Source organism: Abrus precatorius, unplaced genomic scaffold (genome assembly GCF_003935025.1).
Source record: "Abrus precatorius isolate BTA unplaced genomic scaffold, Abrus_2018 Scaffold5, whole genome shotgun sequence".
Taxonomy (NCBI): domain Eukaryota; kingdom Viridiplantae; phylum Streptophyta; class Magnoliopsida; order Fabales; family Fabaceae; genus Abrus; species Abrus precatorius.
The window spans coordinates 14,768,342-14,787,593 of NW_020874395.1; the positions used below are offsets into that span (position 1 = coordinate 14,768,342).

General features: G+C 30.5%; 1 protein-coding gene across 2 annotated transcripts; it reads left to right on the forward strand.

The window, feature by feature from the left end:
- The first annotated feature begins 8,628 nt into the window (after positions 1-8,628).
- LOC113866986 lies at positions 8,629-17,083 on the forward strand. 2 transcript variants are annotated; one of them, XM_027501861.1, is made up of 10 exons: positions 8,646-9,206; positions 9,756-10,258; positions 12,547-12,743; positions 12,853-13,020; positions 13,362-13,418; positions 13,840-14,154; positions 15,039-15,188; positions 15,273-15,422; positions 15,499-15,708; positions 15,881-17,076. In XM_027501861.1, exons 1-10 carry the CDS (start codon positions 8,798-8,800, stop codon positions 16,761-16,763), a joined length of 3,042 nt encoding a protein of 1,013 aa, XP_027357662.1. In that variant the 5' UTR covers positions 8,646-8,797; the 3' UTR covers positions 16,764-17,076. The 2 variants fall into 2 exon arrangements, with proteins under 2 accessions (XP_027357663.1, XP_027357662.1); XM_027501862.1 differs by lacking the exon at positions 13,362-13,418 and having other exon boundaries at positions 8,629-9,206; positions 15,881-17,083.
- The last annotated feature ends 2,169 nt before the right edge of the window (positions 17,084-19,252 follow it).

Sequence of the window (19,252 nt, forward strand, 5' to 3'; positions counted from 1 at the left end):
ATTTTTCTTCTGTTCTTTTCTCTTTTTTTTTTCATTGAATCCGATTTTTTATATATAAACAGGGAGACAGAAAATGGCGGGAAGAGTAGCAAGTGGCGAAAAAAAAAACGAGGTAACGAGGAAGACTTTTAAACTGTGATATTGGATTATAGGTAGGTCACCAAAGTTTGTATACAGACCAATGAGAAATGGTCACAGGCAGCGTTGATGACGTGTTTAATAGTGAATGGTTATTCGAGAGGGTGATTTTCAGATTTAAAGTTAGGTTGGCGCTCTTTTTGTTTTGATTATTACTGTTACTATTTTATTAATTAGTTCAATCAATTAAAAATGTATTAGTAATGGTAAATTTTTTTTAAAATTACCAGTTATTGAACCGTGTGCATTCCTAAAATATTAAGGCTTTATTTGGTTTATTAAAATAATTTTTAAAATTTAATGTGAAAGAAAATAAAAAATTTTACTAAATGACTTATTAAAATAGTAAGATTGTTTGTTGATAAGAATATGATTTTTTTAATCTAAGAAAAATAAAAGATAAATTATGGACAAATTTTAAGATTAACGATAGGTTCTAGTAAATTTTGTAATATTTGTTAAAATTAAAGAATAAAGTTGAAAGAGTTAAACTTTTTTACTTATGCAATAATTAAAATAAGTATCAAACTTACTTATTTATAAGTCATCTTAGCAAATTTTTTATTGTGAAATATAAAAAAAAATGATTCTTATAATAAAACTCTCTAATAGCATGTATGATAAAAGTATGTGGGTGAAATAATATATTACAACCTTGTTGTGAGGGTGAGAGTTATAAACAAATTTTGTTGACCTTGGCCATTAACTTAACAACCAAGTTGACTAATAGGCCATAAAAACTAACAACAATATAAGCTAAAATTGAAAAGACTTGTGAATTAAGCTACCAAAAATAGTTATATTAAGTTGTTAGATGTACTAACATTAACTTGATTTTCAAGTGTATGTTTTCTTAGAGAGATTCAAAAAACAAAAAAGTTTATATAGAGTTATATTTGTGAAACTCTTGCTTTGTCATGCAAAACTTGTGATATTTATAATCTTTCAATTTTGTTACATAAAATTAGCAAACATTTATACACTTCTTTATCTTTCAAAAAGATTAACAACAATATAAAACTCAATATCAACTTTATTGAACATGTAATATCAAACTACACCTAGTCACTTTAAGTTTAATTTAAGAATTTTAAAAATTTATCAAAATAAAGAATCCTCTAAATACTCTTAAGATAAATATAATCTCTCACAAAGTAAAAGATAGTTACTTTAGTTGTTCTACAATCGCAACAAGAAGAATAAAAATAAATAAAAAATGTCTCTCAAGATGAAAATCTTAGTAGGTAAACTCTGATGCATCATATACTAAAAGAAGTGTTTAATGTTTTCTATAAGGAAAATTTGGTCCCAATACAATTTATCTATGTAAAAACCATGGGAGGAAAGCTTTATACTGATGAACATATAACAAGATAAACATCATAAATAGCGATACATCATGTAAGAATATAACTTCAAGTCTCATCTAAATAACTACTTTTGATCTCTAATTATAAATAATGAGAGCTAGGAATTTTTAAACTTTAGATGTGTCATTCATTACCCTAATACACGTCTGTTATTTACCTTAAGATCTCATAATTTGGACTAAAGGCAAGAGGATATGCAGATGATCAGCTTCTAACCACCTTTTGTACCAAAATGTAATATTTCCTAAAACAAATAGATGAAAAATAAGAAAATGGTGATTGAATCTATTTTTAAAGTATTTTTATAAACTTTAAAAAAACAACTCTATTAAGAAATATATATAAAAGTATAAAGATAAAAAATATGAACATACAAAATTTATATAGATTCATGACCCTTCAGGGGATCACATTTCATCTTTGACCTTAGCCAATAATTTTACTATTTCATAGTTTTGTACACATATTTCTTTATGTTTGAATACTTAAACTCAAAGTTTTTTTTTTTTTTTTTACAAATAATCTCTTCAAAGTCAAGTAAACTCCAAATATATTTTCATAAACAACTTCTTAAAGCTAACAAAAAATTTTAAGTATTTTTACTTTGTTTCTTCAAGCTAATCACCCTTTTTATACAAGAAAAAATACATTAAAACTTATTTTTTTATGATCACATAATAGTACTTCTTACATTGTTATTTATTTATGCATAATTATTTCTTATTTACAGTGAATATGGTTAGTTCTGCATTAGATACTATCAAATCAAATGTATGTTAGACTCAATGAAATTCTCTACTAAAAAATTTTATAATACGTGCTTAGCTTTTTTTGTGGTAAGCATGTTTCTTGTTCGGCAAATTTATTTAAATAATATGATTTATAAAACAAATTCTTGAAATAGATTTATTTTAGAATATATTTCCTATTTAGGCTAATTTTTTGTCAGATCAGAGTTATGTGAAGGAACGGCTTGGATGATGACACGTGGCGCCTATTAGATGTGTATCGCCTGGTCAAGGACGATAGCCTTATCGACGGTCAATGGGCGGCTAACTTATCGAGTGGCAAAGTGCGAGACATGTGGGGAATTGAGACGTCGCATGGTCATTTACTTCCTTGTCCAATTTTAAAGCGCATACATATACACATTTGGATATCCGCAATTGCCGTTCCTTGAAATATTTGAACTGGTGGTAGGAAAAACTGCACAAAGAGTTTCAATTCAGATTAGTAGATTTGTGCTTTTAATTTTTTTTTTTACAAATTTTATTTATATGTAGTTTATTTATTACCTGTGTAGTAATTTTTATGTTAGTTATTTAAATGAGATTGAGTTTTGTTAATTAGTTGTTAAATAATTGCATTAATGTGATAGAAATTTGTTTAAATAAAAATAAATAGGGCTGAATAATAATAATCTGTAAGAATAATTAAATTTTAATGCATACAACATTAAAACAATTTAATAATGCATATACAAATATGTTTTATTTAATTTATGTTGATAATTAACTTTAAACATAAACTTTATTGTGTTATGTTAGCCAAACAAAAAATAATAATTGATATTTGTATTGTAAATAAAAATGGTTTATTATAAATTTAATATGAAGTTAAAAAATTGTAGTTGTTAAAAATCATTGTTAAAAGTATAAAATAAATTTATATAAAATAGGAGAATGTTGTATATATGAAAAAAAAAAGTGTCAAATTTGTTGTATGCGTATTTAATTTGTTAAATTTTACTGATATAATTTGTTGTATGTGTATTGAATTTGTTGATGCAGAATGACTGATTTTGTGATAATAGTATATTGAAATGGTCGAATATTCTCGAGTAATGAAGGTGTTACCTTTGAAGGAAATAATAAAATGATTAAAATTGAACGTGAAATAAGTTTTAAGACACTAAAAGAAAAAATTCATAAAAAATTACAATTGTCTACTAATCAAGTTATATCTAGATTGATTTCACGGTTTTTAGTAGATCCAAATGGTAGACAATATACAAATATGGATATATGTGATGAAGAAGATATCGATTGTATGTTAAGTACTTTTTTACAACAAAATCAGAGGAGTGCAATTGAAATATATGCAGATATTGCATCTGATGAAAGTTCTTGTATTCAGGCAAAAGATATGAACTTAAATGACACATTTTTATGTGACAATATCTGTGATGATGATGAATATGAATTAGGATCACGTATGAGATAGTTTTTCATTTGATAAAAATTGATTTTTACTGTGTTATAAGTATGTTTATGTGATAACAAATTTTATGATTATATAGAAAGTGAATATCAGAATGAAGATATTGATGACGACGAAAATGAATGGAATTTTTCAACAGATAGTTCATCAGATACTAATGTGGATGATGATCTTAATTCAATATTAAATGCTCATGAAAATGCACCACATGAAGGTATTATATATTATATAATTTAATTTATATATTTCATGAATAAATTATTTAAACTAGAGGATTTGGTTGTAATGCAGGCATGATTAAAACTCTGTTTTGGAATTCAAGTCTGTATTATACTTATATTAATTGGGAACATGCTGATCAATAAATGGAAAATTTAGATGTTCACGTGCATGAATCATGGAGGGAGGGTGATGCTGTATATGTTGGGCAAGTGTTTGAGTCTAAAGAGGAGGTAAAAATGGCCATTAAGCATTTTACAATGAAAACACATCAAAGTTATTTTGTGGTGGAATCAAAACCAACGAAGTTACATGTAAAATGTCCAAACCATACAAGTGGTTGCCCCTAGAGAGTAAGAGCAAATTTAGGCAAACTTTATATCAAGTGGAAAATCACAAGATATGGTGGAACACATACATGTGTTAATCCAATGATGTTTTTAAACCATAAAAAACTTAATTCAAACTTTATTTGCTCTTGTGTTCTTGGTAAGTTTTTCTAAACTATTTGTTGGTTGCTATTTCGATTTTGTAAAACATATATATAAAAATGTTACTGAAATTGATTTTCGTTATTGTAGGTATGATAAAAGAACAATCGTCGGTGCCAATCACATTAATTCAAGAAAGAATTAATGGTCAATTTGGTTATCAAGTTTCTTACAAGAAAGTATGGAAGGCAAAACAAAAAGCTATCATAAGAGTTTTTGGTGATTGGGATGAATCGTATGCTACATTACCTACATGGTTAGAGTATATGCAATTACATGCTCCTGGATCTGTTTATAAGATTGAAACGAATGAGTATGTGAGGGGTCACCAAGTTGATAACAGATTTCAAGTATTTCATCCGTTATTTTGGTCGTTCCGACAGTGCATAAGTGCTTTCAAATTTTGCAAACCTTTAATATAGGTTGATGGTACGTTCTTGTATGGTAAGTACCGACAAACTCTATTGATTGCTACCAGCCAAGATGGAAACAATTGTGTCTTTCTAATTGCATTTGCAATTGTGGAAGGAGAGACTTTGTCAGCATGAGAATGGTTCTTGGCTCTCATTCGCATTCATGTCACAGAAAAGACAGGTATCTCTTTAATATCTGATAGACATCAAAGTATCAAATGTGCAGTTTCTAATCCACATATAGGATGGCAACCTCCCAATGCATATCATGTGTATTGCATTCGTCATATAGCAAACAATTTTAATCAACGATTCAAGAATCCAACTTTGAAGAAAGAGTTGATAAAATGAGGTATGAATATGATTGTTTTTATATACGTGCAGTTTGGATTTCGTGTTTACAAAAAGACTATGTTTTGAATATGGTTGATGCTTAACATCCTTTTCATTGTATATGTATAGGATACACAACATGCAAACAAAGTTTTGAAGAAAAACTTCAACGATTTCGTAATCACTCTGAGGATATAAAAAGTTGGATTGACTGTATCTCCAAAGAAAAGTGGACGCTTGCGTATGACGACGAAGGAAGGCGTTATGGACATATGACAACAAATTTATCAGAAGCAGTTAATAAAATTTTTAAAAGAGCCAGAATTTTGCCTATAACTGCACTGGTAAAATGTACGTACTCACGTTTAGTTCAGTATTTTGTGAAGCGTGGCGAAGACGCGTCATCATATTTAAATAAAGGTATGAGATTTTGTCGTAAATTAATGCACCAAATGGAAAAAAAAACCAAGAGGAAGCGTCTTCATATCAAGTTCGACGATATGACATTCAAAGGACAAGGTTTGAAGTAGAAGAGACATTTAATTCTGTCACTCAACGAGGTGGTAATAAGTGGAGTGTGATATTATCCAATCGATTTTGCCAATGCGGAAAGTTCCAAGTATATCGATTTCCATGCTCTCATGTTATAGTTGTTTGTGCATCTGTTAGTATTGATTATTGGCAATATGTTGATATTGTTAGTATTTTACAACAACCAAATATTTTTTATATATTTAAAATGTAATATTTTTTTATTTAAAAATATTTCAATTAATAATTTTTATGAATCCTAAAATAAATTATTTAAATAATTATTTTTTATACGATAGTACATATTGATTATTTCAATTGAACTATATATATTTCATTTTAATTATCATTTAAATTGCCTCTTCATATCAAATTAAAAATGATTCCATTATGAGACTGATTCGAGACTGATCAAGTTTATTATTAAAAATTTAATAATTTCTAATTTACTTATAACATCTTTTCATGTACTATTTACTATTTTTAAAAGTCTATTGACCTAAAAGTTTATTTATTTCTAATAAAAATTATTCTACATTTTAAAGTTTTTTACATTACATTTTTTTCTTTTAATCACCCTCTTAATTAATTTAAACAATAATAAAATTTATTACAAATTTTAATAAATAATTCATGTTTTACTATGCATTTTTTAAAATAATTATGCATTTTGCTATTTTATAAAAATCCTATACCATTAATATATTTTATTTATTAATTACAAGAAATATTTCATCTATTTTTACATTAATTAAGTACAAAGTTAAACGTAATTTACTCACTTAAATGTACATATATACATAAAATTCTAAATTTAATGCTAAACTACTCCTAATACAACATCATTTAATCTATTTCTAAATCTAATTTTCAAACAAAAAATAATTCAGATATTACAATTTTTTTTACATAATATTATATAATAAAAATTTAAGGATTCAAATAAAATATAATAAAAATATATTAAACTTCCATTCATCACTAACCTGTCATCGGACAAAATGGACTGGCAGAGGACCGACAAAAATGAATGTGCAGAAGACCAACGAAAATGGACTGCAATGTATAAAATTTCAAAACATGTAGAAACAATTTATTTTTTTTTACAAATAAAATTAAACTTATTTTTTTTCATAATGTTATGTTTACCTTTAGATTCCTTTGAATACACTACAAAATCAAAAACTTGATCAGAAAAATTTCACAGCTACAATGAAAATTTTTCTTGATGCCGGCGTTAATGGAGAGAGGGAAGGAGGAAGGGGAAGATGAAGCCGTTCGCAGCACCCGATTCGACGAAGCCAGATGTCCAACTTCTACTAGTATCGCCCCAACTTAGTCGATAGCTCTGTTGATTTTCTAAATCCGATACAGCTACGATTTCAACATGTGTCCATCTTTCTCCCTAACCGTTGATTTCAAACGTCTATCGTCGCTTGTGGGATAATACAAATTCTATTATGACATGTGACTACTATCGCATCTATAGGACCGATACTCATTTTATTATTATTTTATTTTTATTCGTTCAATTCCACGTGTCAGCTTATAAAGCTATATCAGACATTTTGGAATGATAGAGTATTTAAAAAATATTAAAAAATTGTTATCGACCATGCAGGTGCGAGACAGTTGCTAACTTGACAAAAAATTAGCCTAGACAAGGAGTATGTTTTAAAATAAATCTATTTTGAGAATTTGTTTTCTAAATAATATTATTTAAATAAATTTATCTTCTTGTTCTTAGTCTTTTTTTTTTTTTTTGTCTCATTGTCATATTATAAAGAAATACAATAGAATAAGTTTAGGCCAAATAATTTCTTTAATAGATACAACCATAATTCAAGTTGTTATTATTGTTCCTATCTGTTACCACTATTATTACTATTTACATTGTTTTATTTCAACTATTATCATAGTGATTATTTACTATCATAATTTTTATTATCATTGCTGCTAATGTTATTACTATTTCATCATTTTTATCACTACTATTATTTTGAGTCATTATTATTTGCATCACTTTAAATCTATTATAATTGTTTTTAATTAGTATCATCATTGCTACATTTATTTTTTATAAAAATAATTTTATTATTTGTACATAATTAATTCTTATGTATTAAATTTTTTTGTGAACATAAAATACAATATAAAATAATAGTTTGTATATATTTTTTGTTCTTATATTTTTCTACTTGTCTTTATTTTATCTTAGTGAGTGATGAGTAGACTTTAAACATATTATACTTTTAATAATTATATACACTTTTTTAGGATAAGTAAATAAAAATTGATTAAAAATAATTATTATATTCCATTGGATATTTTTCAATTACTTTTAAACTGATAACTTTTGATTATTTAAAAAATATTAATTATAAAAAATACTTTTAACATGAACTTTAATTATTTGTTGTTATTTATAAATAAAAATAAAAAAATTGTTAAAGAATTTATATTAAAAATTAAAATTATAAAAAAGATAAAGGATAACTTTTATGATATGTAACATGGATAATAACTTAATTAAAAGGATTATTTAATGAATTCTTATTATAGGATTAATTTATATTATTAAATTTATCATAAAATTTATTTTAATAAATTTTAAAACTTATATAAAGTCAATTTTTTTATAATTTTTTCTAAATATATTCTTAATTTATAATTATTGTCACTAATATGTTTTATATTTTAATATAACAAATACTTTTTAACTATTTCGTATTTTATTTTTATACTTATTGTTCACAAATACGCCTTAAAAAAATCATATAAAAAAAATTAAACGACAAGCGAAAAATATAAAACACTTGATAATCAAAAATAAAATAAAAATAATAATAATAATAATAATAATAATAACACACAATTATTTATCGCAACAAAGGCGAAGAAAAGAAAAAAAAGAAGTCGGCAACAAAAGAGGGTCTCAACCAGAACGCCGTCGTCTGAACCCTGTCATTGTTTTCCCCATTCCTCCAAAAACACGCGGCAATTCAAACCCATCAGAATCGCCACCACCACCTTCAAATCACACTCTCTCAAAACCAGAAGAAACCCTAACAATCCCAATCCAATGACTCCACGCGCCGATGAACACGAAAAAGACAATCTCTCCGCCACCGACGACGACGATGACGATGACTTCAAAGAGGACATGGCTGCGATTGCCCGAGCCTGCATGATCGCCGGCCACCACGCCAACAGCGACTCTGCCGCCGGTCCTAACCTCGACGTCCGTGCCGGTCAAATTCCGGCGGAAGACCCGCTCTTGGACTCCGGCGACGCCATCGTTCCGGTCACCACTGATTCCGACGATGAACAGGACGACCTCGAATGTCTCAAAAGAGTGCAAAGCCTCTACCAGCCTTTGTCTTCTATTCCGCCTCTGCCACCGCCGTTGACAGCCAAGTCGGATGATGACGACGTGGATGATTTTGAGACGGTTCGCGCCATCATGAAACGGTTTTCTAAGTACGGCGAAGGTATTCTATGCGCGTTTTTGCTGTAGTTGCTGCTGAATATCGATTCCGAAATTTGTTCGTCATTTAGAATTTTCTTTTTATCTTTACGTGAAGCCGAATGTGAATTGAAGGGATAACAGTACAACGAAAGCGTTAAGTAAATTTTTAAATAATTTTACTTCACGTATGTGGTGATTGAGGCTTAACATTATTTGATTTTGGTTTGCTGTTAATGTGTGCTGTGACATGTATATTCGTACTTGTTCATGTATTTTTTTATGCTCTTAAATGAGTTTTAGAATACTAAGAGCATGTTTGTTTGCATTTTGAAAATGCAAACAAACATGTTCTAAATGTTTCTTTGAAGTAGTTTTCTGCTCGTGTCGTAGTGTCGATTCTGTATTTTGTGACTCTTGTATTGCTTGACTTTAGATGTATGTTGAGTTGGGCGTATGTTTATCTATTCTCCAAGTGATCTTGTTGTCAGTTATCTTTTCTGGCTTCTGGCTTCTGGCTTCTGTTTTTTTTTTTTTTTTTTTCCACTAATGCTTTGCATGCTGACAATATCAGGTCCACATGAAGGAAAAACCAAAACATTGCCTGAGGAGGATCAGACATCAATACCAGAATGTGATGGTGACATTGCTAAGGATTCAATCCATTATGAATCACATGGTGGTGACTTATGTCCTGTTTCTCAGGATCCTGATGAGATCACTGATTGGTTGACTGAGAACATGGAAGTACAGCATTTTGATTTTGATGAGAGTTGTCAACCTGATGCCTTCAAATCATCCAAATTACCAAAGAATAGAACAAGTTTTCCTCCTTCAGCTCATGCTGTTGTTGATGCTATCCAGAAGAACAGGTCTTTGCAGAGATTTCTTAGAAGTAAGTTGATTGAGCTCGAAGCTAAAATTGAGGAGAATAAACAGCTAAGGAACAAAGTTAAACTTCTTAAGGACTTCCAGCTTTCTTGCATTAGAAGAACAGGGCATGCGTTATCGCTGAAAAAGGATCCACGTGTTCAGTTAATATCAGCCAAAAAATCTTCTGCTCCAAAGAATTCAAAGGTTAGTTGTGTAATGCTTTGTAGTTTGCTGAAATCTGAGTTATGATTCATACTAATTTTGTGTGAAATGGTGGTCACTGGTCAGATAGTGTATATTTATCCCTTGGAAGATTACTGGTTATTTTATATTTTCCTTTGTTTCAAACATAAATTTTTGCATTACAAAAACTATAGTTGTTATCTGTGTTTTATACAGAAATTGGATTTGGGTGGATAATATCAAATAGTAATGTAGGGGTATGATTCTACTTCTCTCATCTGAAGCTTGGATACTTGATACAACACGGGTATGATGCGACAGAGATACTTGAATAAGGAAATTTCTTAAAACTTTCAGATATGATATGGGCTAGATATGTTAGCATGAATAAGAAAAACTTTACATAAATGCACAATATTTATAAATAGACATAAAAAATTTCTCATTAATACAATTTACATTATTATTTCATAGTTATCAAAAGTGTGCACTAGCACTGCGACAGCAGTATAGCAATGCAGGGGCAGCCTTGGGCAGCCACTAAATTTCTACAGTGTAGTGTTTTTGAATAGTGACTGTGGCAGCTGCTATTGTGGCCAAAGACCCACACCTCGATCAACGCCCACCCTCCTTTCTCTGTATTTTGTGTCACCAACACCCACTCATCTCATGCAGCATTCCTAGCGAGTAGCAACACTCACCCTTCATTCTTTTATCTATTTTTAACTTTTAATCACCTGTGTTTTGAACTATGCACCCTCATCCTCATGTTTTATTGAATATTTAAGATGCCCTATATATGAAATATGAGTATATCTTTTGAATTTTGTTTGTTTCCCTGATTTTTACTGTTATTTACTTTTATGTTTTGGTTAAGACCAATGAATTTTTGTTGTTAATTATGAATATGTTGTGAATTTTGAGTTTTCTTTTATAATTTTTAGCATTTATATGTATGTAGTATAATTGTTTAATTTGGATACAAAAATTTTGAATAGTAGTCAACTGCTATGCTCCACTATTTAAGATTGATAACTATTTTACTATATTGGTTAATGATCATTGCAATTGCAGTATACAAAAACAATACTTGTTATTGTAGCAAAAAGTCATAGTTACAAGTTTTTCCATTGCCCATATCTACCTACACTTTCCCCATAAACATGCTACCAAGTTACATATTTTCCCTAACCCATGTCACAACATCACCAAAAGCATCATTAGTATGACTCAAAATTTTTTAGTATATGTTTGGATGCATGTTTCTTTTCGATAAACACTAATATAAGTGTTACATAGAATAGTGTTCACTCACTAGACTCGTGTTTGATGCAAATGAACACATATCTAGAATGATTAGACACGCTCTGAATCCATGTAAGTGCCTACTATTACTATATCTTTATGCCTTGTTTGGTTGCTATGGAAATTAGGGGAAGGGAAAAAATAGAGTGGAAGATGTCAACTTCTCTTGTTTGGATGCTCCACTGAAAGCGAAGGGAGGGAATTTTTTTGTGGGCCCCACCACAAAAAAAAATCCTTCCAAAATTGAAGGACATGAATAGTAAAAATGGGGAGAGGCTAATGGGCAGTTTTTTTTTTTCTCGTTTTCTTAAATATCAAAATAATATAAAATTAAAAAAACAGAAATGAATTTTTTATTAAGAAAAAATTTTAAATTTTTAATTCAATGTTAATTTTTAATACAACTTAATTATTTCTTTTTACACTTTTCTTTACTCTTCCAAACAAGTAGAAGGGATTTTTTTTTATCATTTCCTTCCTTCTTATTTCAACCCAATCAAACATCAAATATTTTCCATTCTATTTCTTTTCTTTCTATTTCATCTTGCATCCAAATAGACCATTAAGGATACAAAATAAAAGATAAAGTCATACGTAATTTTAGTCATATTTAAAGTATTGGAGCTGTATCTCAAAGTTTGCGTTGAAGTTTATCTTTTCAAAAGTTTTGGGCTTAACCAATTGTGAGCCCACAGACCTATCAGTATGGGCTTCATAGTTTCTGTGTTTAATCTTTGCAGTGTTTGATTGGTTGTGTGAAATATAATCTTTGTTATCTGATTCATGTTTTTGTGTTTGAGTGTCTGTCTATTGGGGATTTAGGTTTCAAATATATTGCTTAATAATGATCTTATTGGCTAAGCCTAATGTAAAAATTCAACAAACGAATACAGAAACTTAGGTAATTTAGTAGTTACGTATATGCTGGTTGGTATCCTAGAATTTGTGACATCCTTAGTATTGTCATTGGTTAAAATGCTAATCCTTGATTTGCTTTTTTGCAGAGCCATAAAAAAGTATCTGCAATGTGTTGTGGCCCGGAGGAGAATTCTCGTGTCGCTAATTATAAGATGGTACTGGAAAGATTTCCGCTTTCATTGGATAGGAAAAAATGGTCTAATGTAGAAAGAGAAAATCTTTTGAAAGGAATTAAGCAACAATTCCAAGAAATACTGCTTCAAATTTCTGTAGATAGAATAAGGTAATATCAGTTAAGTTTTGTCATATTTTGCTAAATTACTAATCGTGCCATTTGACCTTTGTCCTTCTTTTGTTTTGGTTTTTTTCCCCTTGATGTACCTCCTTGACAGTTCAGAATGCTCATTTGGAGATGCAAATGACTTGGATGGCATAATTTCATCTGTTAAAGATCTTGAAATTACACCAGAGAGGATTAGAGAATTTTTACCTAAAGTTAATTGGGATCGGTTAGCTTCCATGTATGTTGTTGGCCGTACTGGTGCTGAATGTGAATCAAGGTATGAATTTCCTGGATGTGGAACTTATATTTTTTGTGTATATATGCCTGAAAATATTGTTTAAGTTATGATAAAGTGCTTTATATTTCTGTCATTGTGCTATGCTCGTGCTTCATATCATATCTTGTCCCTGGAGAACTACATTGACTGTTATTGTATACTGTGGATTGAACATTTTGCAATGTTATTTTATGTGTAATTAGATAAGAGATGCTAAGACATTGAGTTTCTATGATTTACTAGCCATGCTTGCTGTTTGTTCAAGTTGAAAACAATCTGGCAATCTCTTTTATTAGCATCCTGCTTACAATGAAATAATGTATTTTCTACACCTAATTCAGGTTGGGTATTAAAATGCTCTATCGATCCATCCGTTTTTTTTGGGGGTGGGGGAAGAGGTAGGGATCAACTTGTCTCATTATGCACAGCAGATGTGTGTTTAGCTGCTTCTTTATCACTGTGTCATATTCATAATCTTGTCCACACAGTTCATTGAGTTTTGTTTCATGTTTATTGCCTTTCTGTGAAAAATATCTTTCCGCATCATTGCAGACATCTATGACGATCACCATCACAGACAGTTTACCATTTTTGGATTTCAATAAGAGTTCAAGATCAACATATATCATGCAGGTGGGACTGTATATGATATAATTTTTAACATGGTGGTGCTTAATATGTCTTTGATGATTGTCATCACAGATGTCTGTGACACTCATTCTTGAATCTAATGTAGACCATAGAATACTGTCTATACATATGAATGGATGGAGTCCATACTTATGTTTTACTAATGTTTTTAATGGTTTGCAACCCCAGGTGGTTGAATTGTGAAGATCCTTTGATCAACCAAGGCACATGGACTGGTGAAGAGGATAGGTCTCTTTTGCTTCTTGTCCAAGATATGGGCATCAGGAACTGGTTTGATATTGCTGTATCATTGGCCACAAACAGGACTCCATTTCAATGCTTGGCCCGATATCAACGGAGCTTAAATCCTTCCATGCTCAATAGTGAATGGACTGAGGAAGAAGATGCTCAACTCTGTTCTGCTGTGACATTTTTTGGTGAGAACGACTGGCAGTCTGTGGCTTCAGTTCTAGAACGGCGAACAGGAACCCAGTGCTCAAATAGGTTGGTTAGCTATTTTGTCCTATATTTGTAATTTCAGCTTTCATATGGTTGCAACAAGTCCTTTGTCTAAAATCAAATAATGTTCTCATGGTCGACATCCACCCAAATTAAGATAATGCACTACATTTTATGTCTAGTTTACAATTTCTGTTTTGCTGGTGATTTGAAATCATTTTTTCCCAAGGGCATATCATTTGGTCTTCATGACATAAAGCGACTGTCAATTCAATAATTAGATTTCAGCTCAGTATTGTTTAAATCTCAACTCCTTATTTGTTTATGTGGTATTATAGTTGAAAATTGGAAGACTGAGAAAAGTATATATGCTGCTGTAAGTTGAGCTTAAAGCATTTGTGATTGTTTTAGTGACTCAAATAATTTTTTACCCTGTTGTATTAGTTAGTAATTTACAATCTGGTTTAAATTGGGAGGGAATATCTGGTCACATCTTTAAGATGGTGATATTTTATGTTTTTAGAGAAGTTGAATTGTTTTATATACAAACAATTGTGTCCTCCTAGAGGTTAGCCTTTGAAACACATTATTTTCCTGCCTCATTTGGCACAGTGCTTCTTAAACCCTGTCAAAATTTGAAAGTGGCTTGCCTTGGTATCTTCATGACTGGGAGACAAGAATACGTCCCTTTGGAGTAGTTCAAGATTCTTTATTTCCTTTGTTTCTCTTATAGGGTTGACATGCATATTCTTGAAAATGTAATAAGACTATTATACACTAACATAGTCACTTATGTTAAAAGCTGAAACTTGTATAACTGTGTTTGGTTCAATAAATTGACATGGATTTAAGTATATTTGAGAACTGAAGTTGTTTTTTATTGGTGGCTGCATTTTGTCCACTGATGCGCTAAATTATAATTGATGCAGATGGAAAAAATCCCTCTGTCCCGAGAGGAAAGGAAGCTTTACTCAAGAGGAGAATATACGCTTAACTGTAGCTGTCATGCTTTTTGGACGGAAATGGAATCAAATAGCCAAGTTTGTTCCTGGCCGGATCCAATCTCAGTGTAGGGACAGGTAGTGCATTTTATTTAAAATTTGATGACATAATTTTTTTATGACAAAGGGTTCTTGTTAAAGTACTTGACATTCTTATGGCAGATACCTCAACAGTCTGGATCCTTCTTTGAAATGGGGAGGATGGACTGAGGAAGAGGATTTAAAATTAGAAGTTGCAATTGCAAAGCATGGATATTGCTGGTCTAAGGTAGCTGAAGAAGTGCCTCCCCGTACTGATTCTCAATGCCGGAAGTATGAGTTCAGAATTAACTTCGTTGATGAAAAATCTATTTTAAAAATTATATTGTGTATTCTTTATATTGATCAGGAGATGGAAGGTGATATGTCCTGAACAAGTGCCCTTGCTTCAAGAAGCAAGAAAGAAGAAAAAGTCTATTGTTGCCAATAACTTTGTTGATCGAGAGTCTGAACGCCCAGCCCTTACACTGGATGATTTTCTACCGTTACATATGTTAGCTCCTAAATCTAGCGTTGGTGCTGCTCCGAATCACTGGAAGAAGCGCAAGAGGAAGTCAAGGTACTCCACCTTTAGTATCTTTCATTTTCCTTTTAAATCTTAACAACTTACAGATATGATGTCAGCTTTGTTAGGGTTGTTGTTTCATTATATTATGCTGGCCGCTTAATGTTTGAAATTGAATATTGCTTTTGGTGTGCCTTTGTTTTAATTCCATTTTTATTCTATGCAGCAATGTTTCCAAGAAAATGAGATCTAGAAAACGTGTAAAAAAAGCTCGACATACTGAGGAAGTACAAGATGTAGGGGTACATAGTGATGATCAGGTCAAGAATTGTAGTGAAGAAGTACCAGGTTTTGCTAGCAAGGTTCCTGAGAAAATGAGGTCTAAAAAACATGCAAAAAGGACGCAAATTCATCCCAATGAAGTAGAGGATACAGTACAGGGTGTCAAGGTCAAGACTTGTGTCGAGAGTTCAGAGAGTCAATCTACCAGTAATGAGAGTTCTGAAAATCAAGATTGGGACAACGTAACTCTTGCATGTTTTATACAAAACAAATCGAAAAAGAAGCTATCTAAATGTACCAAAACTTTGAGTCAAGCTTCCCTTTCTCCTAGGACTACAGTTGTATTTAAGGAGGCTGATAATCAAATCCCATCTGGTGAGCAAGTGGGGTTGTCTCAGTCATTTGATACTACAGATGGTACTAAAGATTTGTTCGTGCAGCAGAATGTTGGTTCTGACAGACGAGTGGGAAAACCAGAAGATGCAAACACTTTGACGGGTGACGAAGATGATCCGCCTCTTGTGTCCCTTATGGGAAACAAACCAAAGAAAAGGAGTCAAGCTGCTAAAGGACGTGGTGCATTCTCTTCTTCCAAATTGAAAAAGGGATCTGCATTACCATGTGACGAGCATTGTGCAAACAAGCCAATCATCATCATATCTGACGATGGTGGGCCGTCAATGTCCAAGCATGTTGAAGAGGAGACTGTTTTGCATGGTGGTGTGGCTGAACACACAAACAATATGGAAGAAAAAGATGAAATCCTTTCTTCTTTCTTGCAAAACAGGACACAGAGACAGCGGAAACGACCTAGTAGGTATTCTTAAAGGTGATGTCAATGATCCAAATTATGTGGGCTGGTATACTTTTTCTGGGCAATTGGGCAGTGGCTAAGCCATGTAATTAGAGGGCCGTACTAACTTTTTGGTAATTTAAAGCCCGCATTGCCATGATCATGAATTTCAAGTAATTTTAGGTACAGTTAGTTCCGAGATACGGACAATGGAAATGGAATTATGCTGAGCTTGGGCCTGTATGCAGATTTTCGGCCTGGTGCACCATGTAAACTGGCATAGTGCAAGAATTCTGTTGTCATTTTGTATCTTTTGTTTAAAATCATGAGTGTGAAGTGTCTAGTTTGAAACGTTTGGATTTTGGGTGAGTTTTGATCCGCTATAAAATTCAATGGTTTTAACTGGAAAAACAAGTCAACTGGTTTGTACAGTTTTGTTCAACGAAAAAAAACTAATTTGATTTCACGATAAAGAAAAACTGATTTGATTTCAGAATCAGTGAAGAATCATACAAGTTCGTTCAAAACCGATAACATAGTTGATCAAAATAAGTGTTTTTAGTTTATTTTGATAAATTTTATGATTAAATTTATGTTATAAACTCTAATGTGATAAGAGTTTGCTGAATAAATACTTGAGGTCCTTACTATAGCACATACAAAGGAATGCCTTTAAAATATTGAACCTGAAATAAGATATAAAAATCTATCTGCTCAGAGTATTTAAAGTATGGGAGATTTGGAGTAGTTTCTTACACTTTCTTAGTTTTACTCATATTCTTTATCTTAAGTTAATTTTAACTTTATATAACATTATTTCGATTAATTAATGCTTTCCATATCGAAGCAAATTTTAATGACAGCACTTGCAAGGGATTTTGCGCATATGGTCCAAAATTGTAAATGATTTATAATTGCGTATCTAGCAATTTATCCTAATTCAAAACATTAGTGAAGAGCATTAAAAAATAATAATACTACTAAATTTTTTTAAAAAAATTCTAACAACTGAAAACGATCCCCACCACCCAAAAACAAAAACTATAAACTTTAACAACAGATTTCGTGGAATCAATAAAACAACCCCCTATTAAACTAATCTCATTTTTTATCATACCAATACAATGACAAATGCAGCCCACAGGAAGCCTAATCACCGTCACAGACCAGAGTACCAGCACAAGTTTTCCATTTAACCTCCTTAAATAAACCCAATGGAGCGCTTACCAACTTACCTGCAAAAGATGGAATTTTATGTTTTATAGAACCATAATTTTCCTGAGAAAGAGTATTTAATCAAATACTTTAGTGTCAATGTTACCAAAAAAGGAAATTTGTGTCAGAGGTCTTACAATGAATAACACGCAAAGTCCATAGCATATGTATTATTATGTTGCGTGTTGAAACCAATAAATTTAATTTTACTCCTTTACTAAAGATAATTTGTTTATATGAATAAATATAGTTGAATTCATAGAAATTGAAAAGGCTTACTCTTTTACGAACTTGTTTAAACAATTAAAAACGAGGAATTTAAAATTGATGCTGAATTAAATCAAAAATAAAAATAAATCAAATCATAAGACAGTATATTTTTAATTCAAATATCCGTACTATTAAAAAAAATTATACAATCATAGGATTGTAACTACAAACGTATGTCACTAAAAACATATGAAATTGGTTAATATATGTATACTATATACATGCTACCATACCCTTTGCCTAGAGTAAATTATGTGCGTGCCTTCAACCACTTTGGAAAATATTTACAATTATGCCAAAGTTTGAAAAAAATGATAAAAGGAGAGGACGAGGTAGAGTTCCCTTCACTCCAAAAAATGGATAAGACCAGAGATAATGAAGCTCCTAAGATATGGAAGCCACAGGACAACCTCAGAGCACTTGATAGTAAGAGAACTATGGAATCCATAACATAGCCAGATCCTCTCATTTGAACTGAAAAGAACTCCATTCCTTAACCTTTTTTACTTGATTGGATAGACTTGTGATTCTTCAATTACACCAATAATGTTTTCCATTAAGTTTATTGAATGGAATGCCATTATTATGAGCTTTTTTTTTTGGACAACATAAGGATAGATCAGATAAAATACGTATTATATATATTCAATAATTTTATCCATCTTAATTTTATTCTACTTTAATAAAAACTTATCACGATGTTATTCTATTATACTTTTATTTAATACACTTATCTTATCTATTTTTATTCTATCTTAGCCACTAAAAAAATCTTAATGCCCGGTATTAGATAAAAGTAAAATAGGATACTATCATAAACTTTTATCATATACAATGTTTGATGCAAACTTGATAAAAAAATATATATAACATGAACGTATAAAAAAAATGATAAAATTACTTTTTTGTCTATATTTATTAAATTAAATTTTATTTTTTACTTTGTATAAGTTATTTATTTTTAATTTATAGAAAATATATAAATAATTTAATATATTTTTAAATTTTAAATATTTAAAAAATATATAAAAATAGAGA

What these genes read in the sequence shown, in the direction of transcription:
- LOC113866986 (XM_027501861.1), top strand. Translation starts at nt 8,798, where the DNA reads ATGACTCCACGCGCCGATGAACACGAAAAAGACAATCTCTCCGCCACC. An exon ending in CTGCTCCAAAGAATTCAAAG is followed by an intron (nt 10,259 to 12,546) that starts GTTAGTTGTGTA and finishes GCTTTTTTGCAG; the next exon opens with AGCCATAAAAAAGTATCTGC. An exon ending in AAGCGCAAGAGGAAGTCAAG is followed by an intron (nt 15,709 to 15,880) that starts GTACTCCACCTT and finishes TATTCTATGCAG; the next exon opens with CAATGTTTCCAAGAAAATGA.